This window comes from Symphalangus syndactylus, chromosome 14 (genome assembly GCF_028878055.3).
Source record: "Symphalangus syndactylus isolate Jambi chromosome 14, NHGRI_mSymSyn1-v2.1_pri, whole genome shotgun sequence".
Taxonomy (NCBI): Eukaryota; Metazoa; Chordata; class Mammalia; order Primates; family Hylobatidae; genus Symphalangus; species Symphalangus syndactylus.
In genome coordinates, this window is record NC_072436.2 from 99,022,068 (window position 1) to 99,048,469 (window position 26,402).

Genomic DNA, 26,402 nt, shown 5'->3' on the forward strand with positions numbered 1-26,402 from the left:
CCTCCTCTCCTGAACACTCCTGAGCAAAGAGCCAAGCCAGGGTAAGCCTGTGCATATAAGGCCTCAATTTTAGATTAGATTCCCAAATTTAATTTCCTATTCCTTAATTTAATTCTGCATTTTAGTTTTGTTTTTATTATTTACATGGGTTCCCTTTAATGATTCCAAATTGCTGCTGCCCTCTAGCAGAATTTTGTCTTATGTTAACTTCTTGAAAACCGATCAGCATTGGAGTTTATTCCACACTGGGTTTAGTTATTTTCTGAAACGAAGCACAATTAAATTAGAATAATGAACATGCTCTTTAGAGGATTAATTCATAATAAGCAGGCCATGTGCTACAGCTCACAGAAGAAAGGGCACAAGGATCGAAAGCTGTTTTTTTCTGCCTAAATATGAAAAGTACATTCTGCAGAGCAGAACAAATCAGCTAATGACATCCAGAGTGCTGGCCAGCCCCAGAGCAGCATGGAGCTGGCATCTCGAGTTAGTGCAATCCCCACCGATGCTGCTGCCTACCTTTGCTCCCTGAGAAGGCTGGCAGCGGGCAATTTGCCTGGCTCCTCTCTCCTCAGCACAGCTGATAGAAGCCACTGTGGGCCTCCTAAATTCTACCCCCAGGAAGCCCCAAACTCCACAGCCTGTGGCTTCACAAGCTTCATCCTCAGAGCTTCCTACAGCCCATTCACTCATTCATTCTTTCATCCAAGGAATGTTTTACTAGCGCCTGCTATACACCAGGCATCCATGGGATGGCCCACCCTCGGGACACATCAGTGAAGAAAACATACAAAGACCCTTACCCTATTGGAAGTTATACTTGAGCAGGCAGAGACAGATAATAAATCATAAAAATAATAAGTAAATTATGTATTATGTTAGAAAGTGATGAGTGCTAAGGAGGAAGGGGGGTTGAGAATGGTGTGTGTGTGTGTGTGTGTGTGTGTGCGTGCCTGTGTGCTTTGCAGTTTTAAATAGGATGGGTCATAGTAGGCTTATGGGGAAGGTTTCAACTGAGCAAAGACTTGAAGGAAGTGAGAAAGTGAGTCACTTTCAAGCCTGTCACCCAGGTCAAGCCTGTTCCAGAAGAAACAACTATAGCAAAAGCCCTAAGGTAGGAGTGTGGCTGGTGAGTTCGGGAAGGATGGGGCCAGCAGGGGCTGAATGGAGGGAGTGAGTGGGAGATGAGGGGGACCCCATCAAGTGGGGCCTTGGCTTTTGCTCTGAGAGAACTGAAAGTCAGGGCAGGGTTTTGAGCATAGGCAGGACGTGGTCTTTTACTAAAGGATCTCTGGCTGCTGGCTGAGAACAGACTTTATGGGATCAGGTAGATGGAAGGATGGAAGATGGGAGACCTGTCAGAAGGCTCACAGCTTAGGCCTCTGAAACTCCAGCCCCAGGTTTTCCCATACATGTTTTCTGGGCCTCCCAAAGTGCTGAGCTCAGGCCTCAGAACCAGGCATAGAGGCTTAGGGTCTCCTGCAGTCCCCTTTCTCCCAGAAGGACCAGCATATATATATATATTTTTTTCTTTTAAACAGCCGGAGCTCACACACGGTGAGGATGTCCAGACCATTATTCCTCGATTGGCCCTGGAGACCCCTCTGCAGCCCCTCCCAATCTCTCCCACTAACCCACGGGCCAGAAGGCTGGATTTTGCAATGGAAGGGAACTTGCAGGCAGCAGACAGCTCTGCACTGTCCCTTTGATTTTCCTCAGGCACCTCTGAGAGGGAGACACCCTCTCAGCCAAGTACCCAACAAGGGACATGAGAAGGCTTCTGCTGTGCAACTGCCAGAGAAACAGTGGACAGATCAAAGCAGGAGAGGACCAACATCTGTGGTAACCAAAGCAAGGACAAGGTACAAACACTTGAATGAATAAATAAGCAGATGAATGATTGATGGGTGGGGGGAATGAATGATTAGTGCATAAATGAATGATTGATGAATAAACAAATGTATAGCCTGGAGCTGGCTCCTGCTCCTTGCTCTTTGGGTATCTTCTCTCCTGGGAACCGAAGATTAAAGATTCTCCCATGACCTTCACCTCTGGAATTCCCTGCTGGATTTGGGATTACACCTGCTTCTGAGCCCAGAGGTTGGGGAGGCTTTGGCTTAGGATCAGTGGCCCAAGGCTGCAGGGGCGTGCTGGAGGAAGGAGGCTGGAAGCAATTGGGGCTGGTCTGGAAGACCCCTGGGCAGCTTGTAGGTTCTGAGTGCGGAGAGCTCCAAGGATCTGGGAGGAGAGAAGGGTGTGTTGGGAAGAGGGAAAAGGAGTGGTTTAGTTTTTCCTTCCTGGTTCCACATTGGACATTCTGCAGATGCTGGGCCTTGGGTTGGTCTCATTCTAGGGCCTGTAAAGATACAGAAGTCTGTCTCAGTGGAGCATTTGACTGTATTATCCCAAAAGGCAGAAAGATTTTGGTAATCGAAATTGTCAGAAGCTTCCCCAAAAGGGGCACGCTGGTGAAGACTTCAGCTCAGGCCCAGGCACTGCCACCACCCAGATGCTTGATATGCCCCCACTTCCAGAAGTTTGTCTTACAGTGTGGCCAGATCCCCGTGCCTCTGGGGCAGAAGTACCCTACTGGGGGAGGGTTTGAGGAAGCAAAGTTTAAAGACGCTGGGTCACATGGCTTCACTTCATTTTAGAGGAGCATCTTACCTGGGAATTCCCATAGAATCTAGTTTGGGGCCAAAAGACTGCTCCTAAAGAGTGCATGTACACAGTCCACTTTATGTTCTAGACTTTGATAATCACAATCAAAACGGCTTCCATTTATTGAGTGCTTACCAAGTGCTCGATGTTGGGTTAAGAGTTTTGGCTGGGCAAAGTGGCTCATGCCTGTAATCCCAGCACTTTGGGAGGCAGAGGTGGGCAGATCACCTGAGGTCAGGAGTTCGAGACCAACCTGGCCAACATGGTGAAACCCCGTCTCTGCTAAAAATACCAAAATTAGCCACACCTGCTGGTGGGCACCTGTAATCCCAGATACTCAAGAGGCTAAGTTGGGAGAATCGCTTGAACCTGGGAGGCGGAGGTTGCAGCGAACCAAGATCATGCCACTGCACTCCAGCCTGGCGACAGAGCAAGATGGATAAAAAGAGTTTTGTATTCTGACCGGCATGGTGGCTCACGCCTGTAATCTCAGCACTTTGGGAGGCCGAGACAGGCAGATCACGTGATGTCAGAAGTTCGAGACCAGCCTGGCCAACATAGTGAAACCCGTCTCTACTAAAAATACAAAAATTAGCTGGGCATTGTGGCAGGCACCTATAATCCTAGCTACTCAGGAAGCTGAAGCAGGAGAATCACTTGAACTCAGGAGGCAGAGATTGCAGTGAGCCAAGATCGCGCCACTGCACTCCAGCCTCGGTGACAGAGCGAGACTCTGTCCAAAAAAAAAAAAAAAAAAGTTTTGTATTTGCATATCATTCAATTATCTTATGAATCCTGGGATGTCCCCCATTTTACAGATGAAACTGAGGCACAGAGAGGCTAAGTGACTTGCTGGTAAGTGGTAGAGCCAGAACTGAACCCAGATGGATGATGGCCATTTGGAGTTGAAAACTGAAGGTACTTTTCCTGAGGTCCTACTCTAGCAACTGTGCTGAGCTTTCGCTCCTCTAGCACAGAGATTCTTAACCCTTTGGGGGCTGCAGACCCCTTCAAGCACTTGATAAGAGTGTCCAGCCTCTTCCTCGAAAATGTACATTTTGCATTTTGCACAAGTGCATTTTCCAGGCAATTTTGGGGCTCCACACAGGCCTCCTGAACTCTGTTTTAGGTATTCACTTTCTGCAGTGACTGTTTTCCTTTCTCATAACTCCGAGGGCACAAGGCAACCCTCAGGGCCCCCAAAATCACCTCAGTAGGGAATGGAATCAGACAGGACAGGTTAATCAATGAAAGCTCACCTCATGCTCCTTCCATAATTGCATTCCTGCCTTTTCATCCTAACAGCCAGCACTTAGGTTAATTACATTCCAATAAGGCTCCCAGGTCTGGGGCCTCTGGAGCCTGCCCTGGAACCTGTTGACATGCCATCTGCTTCTAGAGGGATTCTGGAGACCAAGGCAGCCTTTTAAAATTCTTCTCAGTTTTCTTTGCTATAAGAGAGACAAAGGACCCTGTAACAGATCTCATCCAAAATCCTGCTTTCTTAACCCACCCACATCAGCCCTGAAGCTATGGAGGATTCTTTGGTCCCAGGCTGTCTTTCTGAAGTCAAAACAGTAGCACCTGTTATTCCAAGTCCACGACATTTGGAAATACCTGGCTTGGAGCGAGGTGGCCACAAATTGACAGTGCCAGCTGGGCAGAACCAGCTCAGAGCTGGAGAACTGAAAGGCTTAGGAGCTCCCTCAGGGGCTCACCCTCAAACACCGCCAGCTTCAGTCATTTATTCATAAGATTTACTGGAACCTCCCAAAAGGGCATCTACTCTTTGCAAAGAAAACCCACAATGCAAGGAAATATAAGATATAATATACATTATAATATATATTAGGATTATATTATATATTCCTAATATATGGGAATAATATATATTCCCATATATTATTATATATAATTTATATATATAACATATAATATATAATATTATATATAATACATATATTTTCAATAATATATGGGAATAATATATATTCCCATATATTATTATATATAATATATTCATAATATATATATTCCATATAATTGATATATTGCACAGATATATATGTAATATTCCAGAAATATAACTTCCTCTAATATAGGTCCATGCATTCTCCAGGCACAGTGAAGTTCACACAATTAACAGAAAAAGTGCAGGGTTCATGGTGATTTGAGTTTCACTGTTTCCCAAATAGAGATGGCTCCACTGCTTGCCCCCACCAAAGGAATGAGGTATAAAATGGAGAGGTCTGGTGTTTGTTATATGACTTACAGATGCCCCCTCCCCCACCACGGCCCTGGACACTTCTTTCCTGCAAAGAAAAGTTTCCTCTGGGACTCTGTATTCCTCTGGGTTTGAACCCCAAGAAGCCCTCCACAAGCCCAGCTCCCTTGGCCTGCATCCACAGGGCTGAGGGCCGATTTTCTCATCCCTGCTGAGACCCCTGCTCAGAGGAAATGGCTTGTTTTGAGATGGAAACTTTCTTGCTGCATGAGGGAGAAGAGATGGAGTTTGGCCTATGATGCCATGAGTATTCTTGGGTGGTTAATCCCTGCTCCAACATTGTAATCCTTGTGGGTGATCTGTGGTTTAGCAGAAAGATCATCAATTTTCAGGAAGGCAGGCCAGTGTTTGAATCCTCGCTCTGCCAGTCATGAGCTGTGTGCCACTGGGAAAGTCACGTCACCTCCTTGCATCACAGTTTTTTTCTCCTGTGTGTGGAGTGGGGAGGGAGGGAGATTTACTTTACAAGGTTCAAATTGAAGAGAGAAGCATGCCATGGTGCCTGGCATTCTGTACGTGATTTTCTTTCTTTCTTTTCCTGAATGAAGGCACAAACTTCTAAAGCACTTTGCAGACAACAGAAGGTACTAATAGGTTTTTCTTTATCAGTGCACTTCAGCCTCGTCACCCTCCCACCCCATTCCAGTCTTCCTTCTCTTAACCTCTCCCCCTACCCACAGCAGGTAGTCTAAACTCCAAATCATAGCTCCAGGCTTTTCCCTGCAAATCTCACTAACAGGTTTAGCATCCCTCCTAGGCTTCATAGCAGCCGCCAGTGCAGCCTCAGAAATGGAGATGCCCATGGACAGGTCAATTTCTCCATCCCTGTCTCTTCTGGTTTAACAGCAGGGTCCTAACATCCAAGCCTGTTAGAGCTTCTTCACACTTACTATGGAGAGGGAGACTGCAGACTTTTCATGGCATGAGGTGGGTTATAAATGGGCATCAGCTTCCTGGGGCTGAGCAGGAACCAGTGGGTGGGAGTGTGATGCTGACTCCCCTCACTTCATTTGACTATGGCCATTGTGGGAATCACCATCATGCTCACCCTTGGTGCCAGCATCCAGCACCCAAGTCAGAGCTGCCTGAGCCTCAGGGAGCTAACCCCTAAGACACAGCAACCAAACCCTAAAAAGGACCTCAGACCCACCTTTTTTGGGCAGATTTTGCACAGGCTTACAGGTGGGGTATTTTAAATGGAATCTTGAAGTCGAGGGTGGGGCTGAGGCAGGGGGTGGAGGTGGTAAGGGGATAAGAGGAGGAAAGAAGGGGTCAAATAGGCCAGAGGAGATTAGGGATTTAATTAAACTGCCTGTTTGAGTAAGAGCTTTTAGGTGCAAAGCTGCTTTGCATGATAATGGCAGTTTATCTGAATTCCATTCTACTGAAGGAAGCTTCTTTTACACTTAATTACTGTGGCTCTTAAGCCTGGCTTTTCCTTAATGCCCCTCCCCAGGGTAAGGAGGGAAGCTGACCTCTTAGCTTCAGTCATGCTGGCGGCCACTGTCACGGACAGACCCCTCGTCATCTATGCCTATAAGAGGCCTGTCCATGAAGCAGGCAATATCTAAGTGACTGGATGGCCTTTAGGATCACCCAGCAAAATCAGGTCTGGCTTAAGGGGGTGACCCCTGAAGTCCTTTGATAGGGTTCCCCAGCCAGCAGGGGCAGCTGAGAATGGCTCTGGACTGAGACTACTGAGACTTGCCGTGAGGTCTCTGCTCCCAGAAACCCCAAACACCAAACAGGACCAACATTCCCCTGGTAGGTTCCTGCTGCTTGCTGAACAGCAGCTCTGGACAAGCACGGGTGTGGGCGTTTAAGTGAGCTTGGTAGGGTCTTGACCAGAGGGACTGGCTGACTTGTCCGGGCAGCCTGCATCTTTGGTGGTGAAAGTGACTGCTTTTCAGGCAGAAGGACAGCATTCAGTACACATCAGGACAAAAGGAGGGGTAGATGGAAAGCCTGGTGGGGGGAGCACAGAGCCCTGATACAGAGAGGAGAAAGCCACGGGAGATGGAGACTTCAGCACACAGCAGGGTAGGAAAGAGTTAAAGGGTTTGGGAACTCCTGTTTCCAATCACTTGTCAGCCGGCTTTGCTCTCAGCCTTATCAGCAGGGATAGGGCCGCGCTGGGAGAGGCTCCGGGCGCTCTCGTTTCCAAGCTCTTCCCAGACACCCAAGCTCTCAGTGTTCTCATTACCTTCTAAGGGCTCCTGGCTCAGTCTGGGGTGAGGGCCATGGGGAGGGGGCTGGAAACCCAAACACATTTAATGGAGTAGAGTGTGAGTTACTAAATACAGCCCGGGGTTGGTGGTGAGGCTGTCGAATCTCAGCAGTAAACCTTCAGAATCCAACTGTCCCTCGTCCTCTCCCCTAGTGCAGGCTGTGTCTTCGCTTTCATTCAACTAGAGCTGAAACTCTTTAATGTTCTTCCCTTTTACAGTTACCCCAAATCAGAAATCTTCATTGTGTATTTGTGCAGTTACTTTTGGAGCTCAAGTAAAGGACTTTACATGTCAGGTAAAGATGTCTTGGTAAGACTTGACCCATGTTAGCCTTTTGGGAGACATAGTTTTAGTTCTGCCATCTCATGCGGTTGCTACCTACCCCTTTCAACCATTAGGTAATTTGGTAAACCGGCTTTCTATATATTCATTCAAGTTATTGGTTTAAAAGATGTTGCTTGGGAGAGGGCTGAGGGCGGAACCATTGGTCATGCCAATATAGATTGTCCTCTAGACCTTGACATCAACCCATGTTCAATATTTGTGGGGTGTGGATATTGTTATTAAACCAGCTACTAATTCCTTATACTGTGCATCTCTAATTTATAATCCACCAAGGATCCAGAAGGCTGCTACGAGAAAAGGTATTAGTTAGTGCAAAAGTAATTGTTTATTTTCAGTGAAAATAATGGGAAAAACCGCAATTACTTTTACACTAACCTAATAAAAGTTAAAAGCACCTTTCTATAATCCAATACACTTGGTCCCATGAATCTCCCTAATTTGCCATTCTTGTGACCCTGCTAAAGAAGAAAGTAAAGTTTACATGGTATTTTGCAGTAGATAAGAGATATGAATTCAAATATAAGCATCATAACCACATTTTTGTAAGGAGCAAGAGTTGCCTGCCAAGAACAACAGTGGTATGATTGATGGGGATGCCAGGGAGCTGGGTCTTTAAAAGAGAACTGACCGGCCAGGCGCAGTGGCTCATCCCTGTAATCCCAGCACTTTGGGAGGCCAAGGCGGGCAGATCACAGGGTCAAGAGATCGAGACCATCCTGGCCAACATGGTGAAACCCCGTCTCTACTAAAAATACAAAAATTAGCTGGGTGTGGTGGCGCGTGCCTGTAGCCCCAGCTACTTGGGAGGCTGAGACAGGAGAATCGCTTGAACCCAGGAGGCAGAGGTTGCAGTGAGCTGAGATCACACAACTGTACTCCAGCCTGGTGACAGAGTGAGACTCCATCTCAAAAAAAAAAAAAAAAAAAAAAAAAAAGAACTGACCTAGGAAAGAAATGGGGAACGAATGAGGATTTAAGTTAATCAAGAGAAGAGATTGGGACAGTAGTTTGTAAGAAAGGTGCTAACTATTTGGCAGGCACAGGGTTCTGTCCTGTGACTGCAAGAATAAATCTTGGGCAAGAACCAAGAGTATCCCCTTATGTACAAGCCACAAGGCCTCAGTTCTTCCAGGTCTGGAAACTCCAGAGGTTCTGAACACAGGCTATTTGGTGCCTCCATGCCCCTGCTCATGCTGCTCCATCTGGAATCCTTTTCCTTGCTGCCCACCTGGTGAACATCTGCTCTTCCTTCCTTTTCATTGCAAGTCTGATATCCTCTAACAAGTCTTCCCTGCCTCCTCCCCCTCTCCAGTTCCAGACTTCCCAGGTAGAGCTCACTACTCCCACTGTGACCTTTTTTTCCCTGTAGAGACTTCTGCATTTGCATCAAAATCATTTTATTACATAGAGGTTAAGCACACAGAGTTTGAAGTTCAGAAGACTTGGCTATTTAGCTATGACTTTGCCTCTTACTATAACATTTCTAAATCTCAGTGTCCTCATTTGTAAAGTTGGGATAATAATAAATACCCACTAGGACTGGCATGAAGAGTCAATAGAAAATGAGTGTGAAGCACGGTGTTAGTTATCTATTGCTGCATGGCAAATTACCCTCAAATCTAGTGGCTTAAACCAACAATAACACTGTTTCCTGTCTGTGGGTCAGGAATTTGGGAGCCACTTAGCTGGGTGGTTCTGCCTTGAGGTTTCTCATGAGGATGCAGTCGCGATGTTAGATGGGACTACAGTCATCTGAAGGCTTGTCTGTGGCTGGAGGCACTGTTTCCAAGATGACTCAGTCACATGGCTATGGGCAGAAGGTTTCAATTCCTCGCTGGCTATCGGTGGGCAGCCTCAGTTCCTCTCCATGTGGACCTTCCCACAGGATAGGGCTTCCTGAGTGTCTTCACCACATAGCATCTGGAGTCCCCTAGAGTGAATGATCCAAGAGAGAGCAAGGTGGAAGCTGCATTATCATTTATGTCCTGGCCTCAGAGGTCATGTACTGTTATTTCCATAGATCCTATTATTTATACCAGCCCTAGTCAATGTGGAAGGGTGCTACACAAGCATGTGAATTTCAGGAGAAGGTCATTATGGCCTATTTTAGAGGCTGTCTACTACAACTACTTAGCTCGACGTTTATCAAAAGCATATCATATGCAGGGTGCAGTGGTGTGTGCCTGTAGTCCCAGCTACCCAAGAGGCTGACGCAGGAGGGTTGCTTGAGCCAAGCAGTTTGAGGCTATAGTGAGCTATGGTCATGCCTTTGTATGGTCATTGCTCTCCAGCTTGGGTAACAGAGTGAGATGTTGTCACTAAAAGAAAAAGCATTTCATAAGGGCTTAATAAACAGTAGCTGCTATTATTAATCCATACATTTGTATTCCCTGCTAGAAAATAAACCCTTTGAGGGCATAGAGCATGTCTTCGGCCTGTTTGTACCTCAAGTCCCTCGAGTAGTGTCAAGCATACTGGTAGTTTTATACTAAATGCTGGTGGAGAATACATGAATAAAGGCTTAGAGAGGGCTAGTCTGGTGGCAGGCTCAGAGTGAATGGGGAGAGAATTCACACCCAGATGTTAAATAGGATTCTGTAATTCAGGTGTATATCTGGAATTACCAAAGTGTGTAGAATCAGGATCTGAGAGTTCCTCATATTTTCATGCTTGAGTACCAAGGATGTTTCTTACCAAAACAGTAGGCAGGGCAAGGGTAGCTCTTATGACTCTCTTTGGAAAACAAGCCCTGAGCAGAAATTTGGCAGGAAGCGATGGTCTCATGATCTAAAGAGTGACCCCACGGATGTTTAATTCTCTGGGCCAAGGCAGACTTGGGAAGCTCTTGATATTTTTGTCATACTCAAACTCTTATCTTGATGACACCTCTGTCCTTCTACCGGGCAGAACAATTTCCCTTTCTAAGAGACTCTGATGTACATTTCTTAGAGTTAATTAAGAAGTGAACAGAGAGTTTCATGTCAGAGGCCCGCCCAGCTACTGCCGCCCTTTATGCAGGAGAGGGTCTGAGTCTGTGAGGTAACTGATACTCTAGGCGAGATTGAGTTTCCAGACGTCTAGCTCACATTGGAAGCCTTGCCCTGCTCCTGGGCTCAAAAGTTCACCGATTGTCCTTTTTCCACAGACAGAGCCCTCTGTCCTTACCAATGCTGTACTTTTTTGCCCCAGTTTCCAACAAGAAGCCACTCCTATGAGGCTGCAGCTCCAGGAGCCTCAGAGACAAAGACCAATGGAAGAGCAGGTGTCTTCTCAGAGATTTTCCCATGTAGATCACATTCCCACTTGCCGGAGTTTCCATTTTTTTCCCAGTTCTTTGAAATCCCAAACAAGTGACTTTACTTGTCTTTTTCTCACTTTCTTAAAGCTAAGACAATGCAGGGGAAAATCTTTTTCTATCAGGGTGGAAGGAGCTTGCACTGAATAATATTTTGCCTGTGGATAATAAAAAAGAAGATTGAGACATGCAAATTGTAGATGGGACAGAACCATAGGAGACATATGATATTTGAATTGCCTCTAAACCAAACAAGAAGCAGGCATGGTGGTCGGCACCTGTAATCCCAACTACTTGAGTGGCTGAGGTGGGAGTATCGCTTGACCTCAGGATTCAAGGCTGCAGTGAGCTATGATTGCGCCACTGTACTCCAGTCTGGGTGACAGAGTGAGACCCCATCTTGAAAAAACAAAAGGAGAAATAAACCAAACCAGGTCACCACAAGGAAATGTGAAAGGAAATTTAAAATGCTTGTTGATTGAAATAAAAAAAATACGACAACTGAGTCTAAAGGAAACAGTGATATGTCAGGGCAACTGGACTCTGGAATGGCCCTCATCTTGAAAGAGCTTTTTAAATGGTGTTTATTTCACTTTCCATTAGGATTTAACCAGAAAGAGAACATTTTTAATAAAGGCAGCATTGGGAAATGTGGCCAGTGGGAGAGTTGGGGGCTTGTGTGTATGAGGAATTCTTTGGGGCATAGGACTAAGGCAATAGAGTTGGGCCAATACAACTCTCTTGTTTTTCAAATTCCGCCTCTATGTAGCTATGGAAAGAATTGTGTCATTCTTCGTAGAAAACCCAGCCAAAGTGCTCCCCTGGAGATGAAAACACAAAATAAGAATTTTAAGAAACCATTTTTGGGGGGAGTCAAAAGAATGTTAATGAGACAATTGATTAAGTTATGCAAAGAAGTTAAAAATAAAACAAATACTATGTCCAGTTGAAATATTTCATATGCTCCCCTAAAAACCCACCCCAAAACATAACATTGAGCTTTCAGAGGGGAAGCAGGGAGTGGGACACAGAAAGAAACCAATAAGAGAACAGCATGGAAACCACACTGAGGAAACAGAACTTTTAACCAATGATTATTAGAAAAACAACAGCAATCATTGATTAAACAAATTACCGTTCTAGGAAAAGGGGCACAAAACAGTCAGCCTTGGGAAGACTGTCATGTTGGGTAAGCGCTGAGTTTTAGGGATGACAGCTCTCATTTCCCGTGCAATTAAGAACATTGTTCTTCGGGTCATCTCAGTCAGCTGACAATCACTTTTTGAGCGCACACTATATGCCAAGCTCTGTGTTAGATGTTGGGGCTATAACACCCACGTATCTTTACAGAGATGTAAAGCATGCTCCCTGCCTTACAAATGCCCAAGGTATGGTGAATGTGATAAGGCATAATAATAGCTAAAATTTATTTAGTAATCCCTATGTTTTAAACACTTTACAAGCACTATAATCCACTATGAGAACAGAACTATATGGTTTTGGTCACATTTGTATCTCCATTGCTTGGCACGTAGGTATTCAATAAATATATTTTTAAAATCCTTACAACAACTCTATGAGTAGGTATCATTATTACTCCCATTTTACAGATGAGAAGACTGAGGTCCAAAGAGATTAAGCACTTGTTTGGTGTCATAGTTAGGAAGCCATGGGACAAGGATTTGAACCCAGGAAACGCTGCAAAACACTACACAATGCTGCCCCTTGATAAGTACATGAGTAATCAAAATGCAAGACAGAAGGTAGAAAGCACTCCAAGGGAGATTCAAACAAACTGCCTTAGAAGTTCTAGACTCTGGCAAGGAAAGGGGACAGTGAGAAGGGGAGGATCCTTGGAAGAGATGGCATTTGAGTTGGGTCTTAAAATGTGGGTGAGATTTCCTCAAGGGGGTACAAGGGGAAGCATCTTTAAGATGAAGGAAAGTGAGGAACCAGCACTCAGAACTGGATAAGTGAAAGGTATATTTGGAGACTTTCATACTTCCAGTTTGCTGGGGAAGTAGCCCTCCTCCATGGCAGCAGCAGGAGATTATCTGGAGTGGGTCGGAAGCGGTAAGGAGCAGGGCTTCTCATGCTGTCACCGCACAAGCGTTGCCTGGTGATTCAGCAGGTCCATGGCGTGGCCCCTGGTGATGCCAAGGCAGCTGGTCTTGGACCACACTTGGAGCAGCTGGGTTCTAGAGGGCCTTGCTTTTCTTGTTCAAGGGTGTAGACTTTATTTGGTAAGCATAGGGCTGCACAGATGGATTTTAAAGCAGGAAAATAAGGCTTTAGAAAGATGGCTTGATGGTAGTGGTATAAGATGTCCTGGAGAAAGCTGGGCTTTGGTTTCTTTTTTTTCTTTTTTTTTTTTTTTTTTTGAGACAGAGTCTCGCTCTGTCGCCTAGGCTGGAGTGCAGTGGCACGATCTCGGCTCACTACAAGCTCCGCCTACCAGGTTCATGCCATTCTCTTGCCTCAGCCTCCCTAGTAGCTGGGACTACAGGCTCCTGCCACTGCCCCTGGCTAATCTTTTGTATTTTTAGTAGAGATGGGGTTTCAACATGGTCTCGATCTCCTGACCTTGTAATCTGCCCGCCTCGGCCTCCCAAAGTGCTGGGATTACAGGTGAGAGCCACCGTGCCCGGGCAGTTTCTTTAGCTCCTAACTTATAACTCTCAAAGCTCAGAATACTGATTCAGTCAGGGTCCACACAGGAAAACAGAAACCAAAGAGATGATTAACAGAGATCATTTAGCCCTTGAATTTGGATTGTCACTTATTCACCAGCACTGCCTAGAAACTGTTCTTTCCCTGTCCTCCAAGACCAGCCAGAAGCAAAATTTGTCCTTCGTCTCTAGTGGTTAGAAAAAGAGAGGACATATTGCCTTGACTTTGGGCTATCCTGATGGGTCTGTTCAGGTTCAAACTGAGCCCATCACCCAGCTCACTCTGGATCACTTTTTCATGATTGGCAGATCTGCTTGGGGAATGAAAAATGCTGCTAATATCAGCCTGAAAAAAGTATCATCAGGAAATTAAATCTGTGGCTTAAAAATCCCACACTGCTTTCTGGCTCTGGTCTGTCTCCCAACTGGGATCTCTCCCTTGGCCCGGAGGCCTCCTTCCGGCCTCCTCCCCCTCCTCTGGTTCTCCCACCCTCTCTCTTCCCTCCCACAGCCTCCCCTCCTCCCCTTTTCTCTTTCTTATCCTATAGGACCTCCGGCCTGCCTTTTTTCTTCTCTCTGGGCTCGTCCCTGGTGGCTTCAAGCTTCCCTTCCTGTCTCCAGGCTTCTAGCTTTTCCCCAGCTCCACGGAAGCATCTGTCTGTCTCTCTTTCACTTCCCATCAGGGAGTCCTAAATGCTGAATAGGCCCTTCAGACCAGGCCCTGAAGGGGACTTGGCTGGGGCAGTGGGGGGTGGGGGGTGCTGGGGACCTGCTGAGGCCATACAGAAGCCCATTGATAGGCAGCCCTTCCACACAGACGACCCAGTCCAGTCTCCATGGCTCCAGCAGAGAGAGGCGTCCCTTGAGGTGGTGGCCAACATCCCGGCCACCATGAATGACCTCAGTGTCTTTGGTGGGCAGGGGGACCTTCACTCTGTAGCCTGCAAATCCTTCAGGCCAATCAGTCCCACCATGGGTGTGAATATATTCATCTTGAAAATAATTTGTCAGTACATCTCCATCAGTGGTGCTGATTTCATTAATTGGAAGAATTAGCTCTTTGTGGCCAACAGAAGAATATGGAGCCAAAACACACGGAATACTTTTCCCCAGTGACCCAGAGACCCTTGGACGAACTCCTGGGTGCCATGAAAATGGATCGTTTTGCAGAAAGAATACCATTGGATGTTTATTTAACATCACTCTCCATCCCCCCAAAAAGACCTTCAAAATGCTCTCACATCTGGCTGCTTTTCTTCCCTCACTTTTTTGTGCAGAGCCAGGGCAGGGAGGAAACTTCATCAGTCTGAAAACATCCAGCAGCAAAGTGTAAATTAAATGTGCAGAGAGGCCAGGGGAAGGGGAGTCTTACATTCTGGGGGTGGAGTAAGAAGACTGTGTCCTCACCCCCATTCCATAGTGGCAGAGCCGGTTTTTTACCCTGTGTCTCCCATTAGGAGCTGTGTGACCTTGGGCAAGACACTTAACCCCTCTGAACCTCAGTTTCCTTCTGGTAAAATAGGGAAATAAGCACATACGGGGCTGTTGGAGGGCAAAAGGGAATAATGTATGTAGACTGTATGGCACATAGACGATTGATGGTAGCTACCATTGTGGTTGCTGGGATCAAAACCAGAAGAGAATCCCAACTGTTCCCATGCCTCAGAGACTCACCATTGCTGGCTCCATTCAGGGAGACAGATGGGCAAAAGTAAGTCCTATGGGAGGAGACAGATGGACAAAAAAGGGTGATCAAGTGGATCAGATGGAATGACAGGTCAATGGGGTAACAGGCAGATGGAACATCCCATGGGGAAGGCGGATTTATGACAACCCAAAAGAGACCTTGAAAGACGGTGTCCCACAGGAAGGACAGATGGATGAGGGTCCAACAGGGGAGACAGAGATGACAGACCAAAGAGGAAGGCAGATGGATGGCAATTTTATATGGGGGATGGGCAACCCTGTGATTGGGGGGAACAGATGGACAACATGCTGACGATGAAGCCCAGGCTTCCTGTTTAGTCTCTGTTCCTCAGGCCTGGACATCCCTGAATTCATAAGAACCTTGGGGCACTGTGAGGATGACAGAGAGAGAGAGAGAGAGAGAACTTCACACGGCCTGAGAAGATGTGAAGCATCAGGGTCAGTCTGGCCTCTGTTCCTCCCTCCTCCCACAGCCCCTCCCTGGGTGGCCCCACAGATAAAGCCTCAGCCATGATGATGATGAGGAGGAGGAGGAGGGACAAAACTGCTTTTGGAAAGAAAGGGAAAATAAAAACTAGCTAAAAGTTTTATTTATTTAAAATAAAGGCTCAGTTATGCTTGACTGTAAACACGCAGGCCCATCCCTCCCTCCTTGGCTCTTCTTGTGGCAGAGGGCTTGGACCACACAGTGAGCTGGGGGCAGGAGGCAGAGAGAAGGCCAGTGTAGGCCCGGGGAAGGGGTGGGACTAGGGTGCCCCAGGTGTGGGGAGGGGAGACAGGCTGTGGAATTCAGTGACCTGCTGAGCACAGCTGGGTTGGGCTGGCTAGACCCTCTGGCCCTGGCTCCTGGTCCTTCAGCACACACCATCAAGAGTCCATACAGCTTCAGCCCCACTTGCAGTACAACGTGGGGAGGCCACAACATGGGGATGCCTGGGACATGCATACACACACATGCACAGGTGTGCAGGCCTTTCTCTCAACTCTGTCTCCATCTCTTTGTCAGAGATAGCACAGTGGGGTCCTCTGGGAAGTGGGCTCAACTCCAGCTGTGAGTCATATCTTCTATTTGAACTAGAAATCCTACCTGCCTTTTGTCCTCTTTCTTGCAGGTTCCACCTGAATTCCTTCCATGCTTTTCAGCAACTGAACCATTTGGGTGGCCTGGAAGAGCCTGTGAGCTCCCTGGAGAAAGGAGACAGTGTGGATGGAGAAGAATCTGGAGTAGAGACGAGTCTGGGGACCCTGCCTTTCAAGTCTTTTGTGTGAGGGCTGCGTTGGTGGCCCAACTAGCCAGGGAAGGGCTATGGTATGCGGGGTCAGGCGGGAATAGGCAGGAAATGTTTGTGATAAGAGGCTTTGCCTCTTGCAAGCTCCTCTGGTTTCCAGACCCAGCTGCAGGATAAGGGCCCAGGAGCTGAGCAGAGAGCCTCAGAGGAGGCTGCTGCAAGAGCCAGCTCTTGGGATTTCAGCAGGCAGAGTTGCGATCAGAGGCCACTGGGGTCCCTGAAGACCGTGCCTGGGGATAGAAACGACCCTGGGAACCCAGGCAGGGCTGCCTTCCTTTGGGATCAGGAATTTCAATCATACTTCAGAGGGCCAAATCAATCCCTTAAGAAAACTAAAACAAAACAAACCCCGGCTTTGTTAATCCAAGTTGCTGAGAGGGTGGAGCAGGTGGGAACTACAGACTTGACCCCCCAGGGGATTTCATGCCCTGGATTGGTCCCAGTTGGAGCCATTCATTAATGTTAACCAGTAGAAATGGAAAATGGAAGGGTGCACTGACAAAAGACCAGGTTGGAAGCTCTGAGAAGGAATCTACCCCAAAGGGATCATCTGCTGGGGATAAATAGAGTCATCGAACAGTGTCATGCAGGCATTTGCAAAGCTTGGTACTCCTTAGATTTCCAGTGTCTCCTCTTTGCCCAAGGCCCAGTGACTCCACCATCTGTGGTTGACTTGGCCAGCCCACAAAGGAGCAAGATGTGCTGTACAGGAACACCCCATGAGCGGGGATGAGGCTACAGGCCACTTGCTATTGTACCAGCTCCCCTTCTTAAGGATTAGCAGCTTCTATGTATCCCTGGAGGCTGCACTGTAAATTCCTGTGTAATGCTAATTTGTGGTTGGCAGGAGATTGATTGGGAAGGAGCAGGACAATGGCAAGAGGAGGCTGAGCTCCCTCCTCCTCCTAATGTAATGGTGTGTGTGCATGCTGTGTGTGTGTGTGTGTGTGTGTGTATGTGTGTGTGTGTCTTCTGGGAGAAATGTAGCAACAAGCCCACAGAAAAGATGATTATTCAAAGAGAGGAAGAAGATTTACTCACCGATGCCCAGAATCTGAAAGGCATGTCTGGAGTGGAGTGATGGGAATCTACGAAGCAAAAATCCAGGGAGATTTTTTGATACGAGTAAGTGACACCCCATCACTCTTAACATATTCTATTCATTAGAAGCAAGTCCCTAAGTCCAACCCACGCTTAGAGGAAGGGATTACATGGGAGGCAAGAATCACTGAGAGCCATTTCGGAAACTGCCTACACTTAGAAAAACACTTAAAAAGCTCCCGGCCAAGGGCCTGGCACATAGCAAGTGCTCAAGGAATTGTTACTTGGACCAATGACTCTTCTAGGATGTGAGCTAGGTTTTCCCATAGTGGCCTGGGTCTCTGCTGTCCCCTCTTTATTCCTGTTGGCACTGCTGGGTTTTCCGCAAAGGCTTTTCCCTCTGACACTGGGAGGTTTGTGACTAGGCTCTCTGGGTGTGGGCCAGCAGACAGGATAGATGCTAACTTACACTCTTGCTGTCTTCCGAACAGCCTCTTCATGACCATGTGTGGTCTTGCTTTGTGGTCAGTGTACAGGTATTTTAATTTCCTGCTCACCTGCTCAGAGGAGGATCTGATTTCTTCTTGCATTTATTTTTCTCTCCGGCAGCCTGTGGACAGGTATTTCTGTCTGACCATCTGGTAGCCATTCACCTTTATGGTGGCTTGAGAAAGTAATCAATTTCACTTGTTTCTTTAGTAATATCTGCCTCTTTTGACAGCAAGTTACCTTTATCACCTCTTAAAATTCTTACTATGTTGGACCTTCTGGTACCTTGGGGGCTCTTTCAATCCCCTAACTTTGTGCAACTGCATCTCCCTCTTTGGTTTAGCTTCTCAGGCCTTTCTTTTTGCATCACGGTTTAATACCTTCCATGTATACTTCTAAGTCTGCTGGTACCTCCCTCCACCCACTGTCTGCTAAGAGTGAGGGATTCTTCCTGGCTGGACCAGGTCTAAAGTAATCAGAAAACAATCAACTGAAAGAGAAAAGCTGACCTCTGCCCTCATCCTGCACCTCTGCCGACTTCTTGAGGACTTTTGTCTAATTGTGGTGGGTAATGTGGGCAGGGCAAAAAATGGGGGAAGATAGAGCAAATTTCTGGGCAAGAATGAGGGGAGAGTTGAGTTGAGCATCTTCACCTTGCTCTGGTTTTGTATCCTGGGTGTCTCCAGGGCCTACTGTCTCCTCTGAGACTCCTAGAAAGTGAGGAGCCATGGATTGGTATCCTACTAACAGAAGGGACATCAGAGGCCTGTGGGAAGGAGTATAATAAGCTCAGCTCACCATGCTCTGTTTTGTTTTTGTTGGAAGAAGTGCTGAAAAAAGGAGTGGTTATACACTGGCCTATCTAGCCATAGAATACAAACACTTAGGGTGAGCGCCAGGGAATGCCTTTTCTGAAAATGGTGCTGCATGGAATGGATGATTAATTCCCTGGTTAAAATGAAGCCAGACTATCTTTCAGAGTCTTAAGCCTCCTCCCAATACCCTCCACATACTAGTTTCTAATTGGTTAATGAATATGGTCACTATTTCTAGGGCCTGTTGCTCCAGTGTAGTGGTCAAGAGTGTACACTCCTATTTACAATAGCAAAGGCATGGAACCAACACAAATGCCCATCAATGATAGACTGGATAAAGAAAATATGGTACATATATACCATGGAATACTATGCAGCCCTAAGAAGGAATGAGATCATGTCCTTTGCAGGGACATGGATGAAGCCGGAAGCCATCATCCTCAGCAAACTAACACAGGAACAGAAAACCAAATACCACATGTTCTCACTCATTAGTGGGAGCTGAACAATGAGAACATATGGACACAGGGAGGGGAACATCACACACCAAGGCCTGTCTGGTGTGGGGAGGGGAGGGAGAGCATCAGGACAAATAGCTAATGCATGTGGAGCTTAAACCTAGATGACGGGTTGATAGGTGCAGCAATCCACTATGGCACACATATACCTATGTAACAAACCGTACCTTCTGCACATGTATCCCAGAACTTAAAGTAAAATAAAAAAAAAAAAATTACACTGGAAAAGAAAAGAGTGTGTACTCTGGTTAGAGAGGCTTTGGTTTAGGTCCCAGCTCCTTTACTTACTAGCTATTCTTAGCTATCCTCTCAAAATTGTCACTTTTCTCATCTGTAAAATGGGTATGTGAGGGTTTCTGTTTTCATAAGATTATTATAAGAGTTACACAAAGTAATAAATAAGAGATAATAAATAAATGCATAGAGCGTCTAGTGTGTAGTAAATCCTCAAAGTCTATTATGTCTTCTTATCTCTGCCCCCTAAAACTTTCCAGTAGCCAAAGCCTCAAATTTTGGAGCTTACCATGTCTGCTGCACATCTTACGTGACAGGGACTGTTCTTTTCTTCCCCCTCCCTTGAATGTCGAGCTGCCACAGTAATTGCATCGGATTACCCTCACACCGATCTACCTCCTAGACATTCTGTCCCTGGGACCTTGGCCCCACTTCGTGCACCCCTGCTCCACGCATTTCTCTGGAGTGTGAGCCAGTCTCCAAGTCCAGTTAGCGTATCTCTGTGGAGTGTCCTCTGGGGGCTGAGGGACAGTCCGGCTGGGAGGTCTTATTCCTTATCATGGATGACCTCGTTGTGAACCTTCTTGAGGCAGTGGAGAGAAATGTAAAACATTCAGACAAGTTGTTATTTGTCATCCCTCTCGCCCACCCCTAAAAAGTTAACAGCATTTAACTCCCTTTCTAAAACACAGAGTTTAGTCAAAACCCTTTTTGTCTATAGACATAGAGTGAACGTTTAATTTGGCTCTGGAAGCTGTGCTGAAGAAACCACTCGGGAGGCCAGAGGGGATGTCTGTGGTGGGTCAGATCTCTCAGTGTGAGAGGGGGTTAGACGCGGAGACAGGGAGGAGTCAGTGTGGTCTGAGGCTCCACAGTGATCCAAGGCTGTGTCCACAGTGGCTCTGGGATGGAAGCTTCCTTGGTTTCTGCAGGACACCCTGGCAAAGCAGTGCCCCAAGAACAGCGTGTCATCTTTTTCATTTGGAAACTGAGATAGTGGTCTCCTATTGTAACAGGACTCCCCCACTCTGTCCTCTCTGAGACCCATCTCAGGAGCTTTTTGGCATGGATGTCAAGGCCAAAATGGGTAGTTTTTTCAGAGAAAATGAATCATCTGCATACTTTCTTCAGAGGGAATTGGGTTTCGAAACCCAAATCTCTCATGTGATGTAAATAGTGAAGCTGAAGGCCAGGATGTCAGGGTGTTAGGGAGGTTGGCTATGCTAGGAAAGCAGGAGTGCTGAGTCAGTGGATGGAGGCAGATTTTGATGAGTGTTGCGAATTACTGGTTTGGCATGGAACATGAAATGGCTTTGTACCAACTCCTTGGTGGGGAAAAAAGGGCTGGCACCAGCAGAGACCCTAACTGGCTTAGGTAGAGTGATGGTGTCTGTGAGCTTCTTCTCAGAGATCACAGAGCTTCCCGAGGAGGGTGGAACTGATAACTTCCCTAAAGCAAGGAAGAGAGTCATTCTCCTGTCTCAGTTACTACTGTCCTGCCCATTGGAGTGGATGAAGCATATTTCTTAGAGAAGACAAGAGAAGTGAGGGGTTTGGGGAGGGAAGTGATCTTGAGGAGGGTAGGAGAAATGGAGTGAAGACATTTTTCCTTTCTGATTCTTCCAGAAGAGGACTAAATTGGTTGGCGGATGGTAGTTGCCCTTTGTATGGAGGCTGGATGTAGAAGGTGCTGCAAGCTCTGCAAGCTGATTAGTTAATGTGGAAGCTGAAACCTACCTTGGGAAGCTGACCATTGACCATTGTCTTGCTCTTACCTGGGTTGCTTCCTTGTTTCTCTGTAGGTTTATAACAAAGGGTTAAGGCTGAACAGATCTCTGCAGTTACCATTATTCATACTAGAAGATCCTGCTAACCTCTTTGTTATTTGAGCAGCTGGATGAGATTCCTGATTTCCATAAGCTGCACCTGGAGGTTTATACAGGAGAGGATCACTGGGGCAGACTTGAACCATGGTGCCCACAAGTGGGGAGGGTGCTCCAGCAGCCATGGAAAGAACTTCCTTCTGCAGTTGGAGACAGCCTTCTGTGTGGGTGAGTGGAGACATAACCCCTTTTATCCTGCCTTTGGTTTGCTTGATTACCTCTTTAGCAGTGCATTTCGTGACTGCAACAGGTGTCAGACTTTGTAAAGGCAGAGTCTGAGAGCTGGCCAAGACCCTTTGTCATTCCTGACCTGTGTGGCTGGACCTTCGATACTATGAAGTCTTATTCCCAATTGCAGTCGCTTGTTCTAGGGATGGGAGATAAGACATTGTGTTGATTTCTGACAAAGTCTGTGAACCAGTCAGAAAGGGCGGTCTCTTCTTCCAAATCCAGAGAAGAAGCTATGATGAAAGAATTGGGGTGGGTGGAATGAGTGTGAACCATGGTGGTTTGTCACTGTCTCAGAAAATCATCTTATGCTTTTACAAATCACAGGAAGTGAAAGAGAAGAAACAGCTGGATTCTTTTCATCACCTTGGCACATATTTTATCCTGAAATAACACACTACACTTTCAGAGAGTGTAGAAAGTGGGCAGTATGATAGAGTGGGAGCTGGGACACTGAGATCGTAGTCTGCTGCTGACCAGTTGTGGAACTCTGGCGAGTTGGCTCTCTGGGTGGATTCAGTTTTGTCCTCTGTTGGAGGGAGCAGGGAGAGCAGGGGTGGACAGGGATTAGGTGGTCTCTAGTCTATGACTCACTGGCCGCAGCATGACCACCTCTCCCTCAGGCAGCCAAGGATGGGGATTGCTCTCAGCTGCTGTGTCCTCTCCCCTCCCTCCCTCCCCAGCGGGTTATCATGCTGACTCGACTAACACAAACCCCCATATGGATGCAGTCCAAACGCCAGATGTGCCCCCGATTAGTGTCGGTCTGGGGAATGTTTCCATGACTGAAAGGTCAGTGTCAGCTGGAAGTGCCCAGAGTGGGTGTCTGCTCCCCACCCCACGTCAGCTGCAAGGGCTGAACCTTCCATTATCTCACTGGCCAAGGAACGGAGCTGGGTGGGGTGGGGGGCAGCAGGGGTGGGGTGCTGGCCAAGTTCAGGAGGTCCTTGTTTTACTTGCCTTCTCTCTTCACTTTCAGGCTGAAGGACAGAGTGTGATTTTCCACTTGGAAGAGACTCCAGGGCTCTGCAGAGAGGGAAGCCCTGCTGGTGTGTAACCGAAAACACTTAGCTCTCCTTCAGATCTGCAATGTGCTCGTGTCTCTTCCGATTTTCTTATGGGGGCTGTCACCTCCACTATGGAAAGAGAAATGAATGGTAATACTGCGATGGGCTGGGCTGCCATGTTTTGCTCTATTTACAGGTCATTTTAAGTATCGCTTCTACACTTCAGATGGGCTTTCATGTTTAATTTCATGCGTGTAGGGCTATGCAAGGCTTTCCTCTAGGTAGCAATGAAAATTAAATACAATTGAGTTTGATGTGTACCTTATTGATTCCAGACCCATTTCAGTAGACTGTGACACTTCAGCGACCTGCAAATTCTACACATTAGAGTTCATATTTTATACCAACTCCGTACACCTAAGATGTGGACTTAACATTTCTACCAACAACATCCAACTTCCAACAAAAGATGCAGGCCCATCAGAGGACGAAAGCTGCTAATGAAGATGCATTAAAGATGATATTTATGGCCACCCCTTAGGGAAAAAGAAGATTCATAAATAATTTCATGGAAATTACACCCAAAATAGAGTCATAATTTCCTCAATTTCACGTTTTCCTTTTGGTTCTCTGCAGGCCACATCTTGTTTCGTGCGTCACCACAACTCCATTTCAAAGGGATGAGGTAGGAGAGGGGAGAGGTTGTATGTTAACTGGCCTGGGAACGGCTAAGTGATGAAAACGGCTCGGCACCTGTGATTGATAGTGTTCTGTCAAAGCACGGAACTTCTCTTCTTTGCTTGTGACTGACTTGCAGGTGAAGTGTACTTCTCTGTGGCCCGTGGCTCCTCTGGCAGAGGCAGACTTAGAGAAGGCCACTTGAGCAGGGGGAGCGGTTGGTAATCAGAGGTAAAGTTGAGGAAGGCCAAGTGGGCAGGCCTGACCAGAAACGCTTTCAGGGTATTGTGGCAATCATCTCTCTTCTGCAACCGAGCTGGGAATTGGAAGCTTTCTTCAGCCCGGAGTGGGAGAAAGGGAATTTTTACTAGAGGGCATGGCCTTCTGAGGCAAGGGAAGAAAGTATCTTCTGCCAGCTGGGGCAGGGAACGGAGGTGAGTCAGAAAGGCTTGTGGAGAGTGGTATTCCCCACTGGGGGTCACAGAGCCACTTGTAAAATGACGCCTAGATGTGGGTCTACAGCCAAGGTTCTCAACCTTCGCTGCATATGAGAATCACCTGGGGAGCTTTTACAATCCTGATGTCCAGGCCCCACCTCAGCCAGATTACATCAGAATCTCTGGGGTGGGACCCAGGCTGAGGTAGTTGTTAAGGCTCCCCGGGTAATTCCACCGTATATCCCGTCTTGAGACCCGTTGATCTAGGACCTTACTAATCAAAGCGTTGTATGAAGACCAGCAGCATCATATCACCTGGGACTTGTTAGACACGTAGAATCTCAGGCCCCACCCCATCATCTCCAGTTTAGTAAAATCCCCAGGAGACTTGGACTCTATTAAAGTGTGAGGAGCTGGGGTTTTCAAACTTGACTGCACATTAAAATCATCTGGAGAGCTTTTAAAGATCCCAATGCTCAGGCCACACCTCATACCAATTAGATCAGAATTTCTGAGGGTGGGAGGCAAGCAGTTTTTTAACAGGTTTTCAGGTGATTCCAATGTGCATGAGTTCTCAGCCGTGGATACATATTAGAATCACCTGGGGAGCTTTTAAATATCCCGATGCCCAAACCCTACTCTCAGAAATTCTGATTTAATTGGTCTAGGATAGGCGGCAAAACGATTCCTAGGTGATTCTAATATGCAGCCAGTGGAGCCTCTCTTCCAGAATGTTGGTTCAGCTTCACTGAAGGTACAACCAGCTTAAAATCCCTCACTGCAAGTCAGTGGATCCGGTAACAGTTGGAGAAAAAGAATGAGCAGGCCGTGGCTAGACTTAGCTTCCAGGGCTTTGATATTTGATCTCCTTACATGTGATAACTACGATTTTTTTAATGAATTCAGATATTTATATGCTCCTCTAGTTTTCTAATAAAGTTCCTTTTGAAAAATTCAACCTCAATGCAGCTGAGTTAAGAGACAAAAGCACTGGCCTACACCTGGGCCACAGGAGCTCAGAGCAGCTAAGGGGTCAGGTGGGATGGAGGCAAGAGAGGTTATGGTGGAGAACTTGGGTGCGCCAGGACCGAGAGGAAGATCCTGAGGGATAAGCAAAAGGTGAGTTGATTGCAATTTTTTTGTTCTTTTTACTCTGTGATACTGTCACCATTTCTAATGTGACTGTGGAGTCAGGTAGTTGTAGAATTGCTGGATTAGCAAATAAAAACCCATGGCACCCAGTTACATTCAAATTTCAGATAAATAATTTTTAGCGTAAGTATGACTTATGCAATATTTGAGACATACTTATTCTAGAAAATTATTTATCTGAAATTCCGTTTTATCCTGGTAACCTGTATTTTATCTGACAACCCTCTTCCCTACATGACCCTAAATTCTCAGTATTAGAAAATCTGCCCTGTGAGTGGGGCTTTCTCTAGGCCTTGAGCTGGCTCTTGCCGTCTTGGGGTGATGTTATGTCTATGGGTGAGTGTTAGAATCCCGTTCCCAGGTAGAACAGGGAACGGGATTCTAACAGGATTTTTTTTTTTTTTTTTGAGACTGAGTCTCGCTCTTTCGCCCAGGCTGGAGTGTACTGTTGTGATCTTGGCTCACTGCAACCTCTGCCTCCCGAGTTCAAGCGATTCTCCTGCCTAAGCCTCCCGAGTAGCTAGGATTACAGGCGCCTGCCACCACGCCCGACTAATTTTTGTATTTTTAGTAGAGACGGGGTTTCGCCATGTCGGCCAGGCTGGTCTTGAACTCCTGACCTCAGGTGATCTGCCTGCCTTGGCTTCCCAAAGTGCTGGGATTACAGGCGTGAGCCACCGTGCCCAGCTGAGAACAGGATTCTAATAGCTACCCATGGACTTCACCTGTGTTCTACAGGTGTTGCTCAGGGTCCCCAAACTAGCCCCAGTGTGTGTGTGTGTGTGTGTGTGTGTGTGTGTGTGTGTGTGTCTGTCTGTCTGTCTCTGTGCCTATGGACAATGTCTTTAAACTTCACTCTGCAAGGCTCACCTGCAGTCCTTGGTGGTGAGGTGGTTTCTGGGAGTTCCTCTAGAGTACCCTTCTCTCCTGTTGTTGCTTGCCCAGTTTAGGCTGTATATGCCCAAGAGAAAGGAGGCTGGCACTACCCTGGGATGCCAGGGAATTTAGGCTGTATATGCCCAAGAGAAAGGAGGGCTGGGCACTCCCCTGGGATGGGTAGTTTTTTCAGAGAAGATGAATCATCTGCATACTTTCTTCAGAGGGAATTGGGCTAGAGGCAACGTGTTGAGCTGCTGGTGAATCAGACAAATGTAGAGAAAAGGGGGTGGAAAGGAAAGCACGGTTCACAAGTTGCAACGATTGCATCTCCTTGAAGCGGCTGTTCAGTGTCTGAGCCCGGCTTTTCAGCAGAGGCTGCTCCGTTGAAATACATTCAGAGTCAAAAGTGCAGTTTCCAGTTCTGTTCAACTCAGAACAGCTCATTCCCTGCTGGCTTGTGAAAGGAAAATATCTTGGGCCCCCAAAATCACTGAGGAAAACTCAAGCTGGAAACTGCTTAGGGCAAACCTGCCTCCCATTCTATTCAAAGTCACTCCTCTGCT

At 46.8% G+C, this 26,402-nt stretch overlaps 1 protein-coding gene across 1 annotated transcript in view; it reads left to right on the top strand.

Moving 5' to 3' along the window:
• The first annotated feature begins 1,079 nt into the window (after positions 1–1,079).
• The window catches only part of LOC129462518 (uncharacterized), a 36,006-nt gene continuing 10,683 nt past the window's right edge, over positions 1,080–26,402 (top strand). Inside the window, exons 1-7 of the mRNA XM_063617057.1 lie at positions 1,080–1,114; positions 1,720–1,862; positions 3,480–3,579; positions 7,392–7,468; positions 16,302–16,498; positions 21,469–21,626; positions 22,310–22,478. Of these exons, the coding sequence (XP_063473127.1) occupies positions 3,546–3,579; positions 7,392–7,468; positions 16,302–16,498; positions 21,469–21,626; positions 22,310–22,478 (635 nt within the window). The 5' untranslated portion in view covers positions 1,080–1,114; positions 1,720–1,862; positions 3,480–3,545. The remainder of the gene's footprint in view (positions 1,115–1,719; positions 1,863–3,479; positions 3,580–7,391; positions 7,469–16,301; positions 16,499–21,468; positions 21,627–22,309; positions 22,479–26,402) is intronic.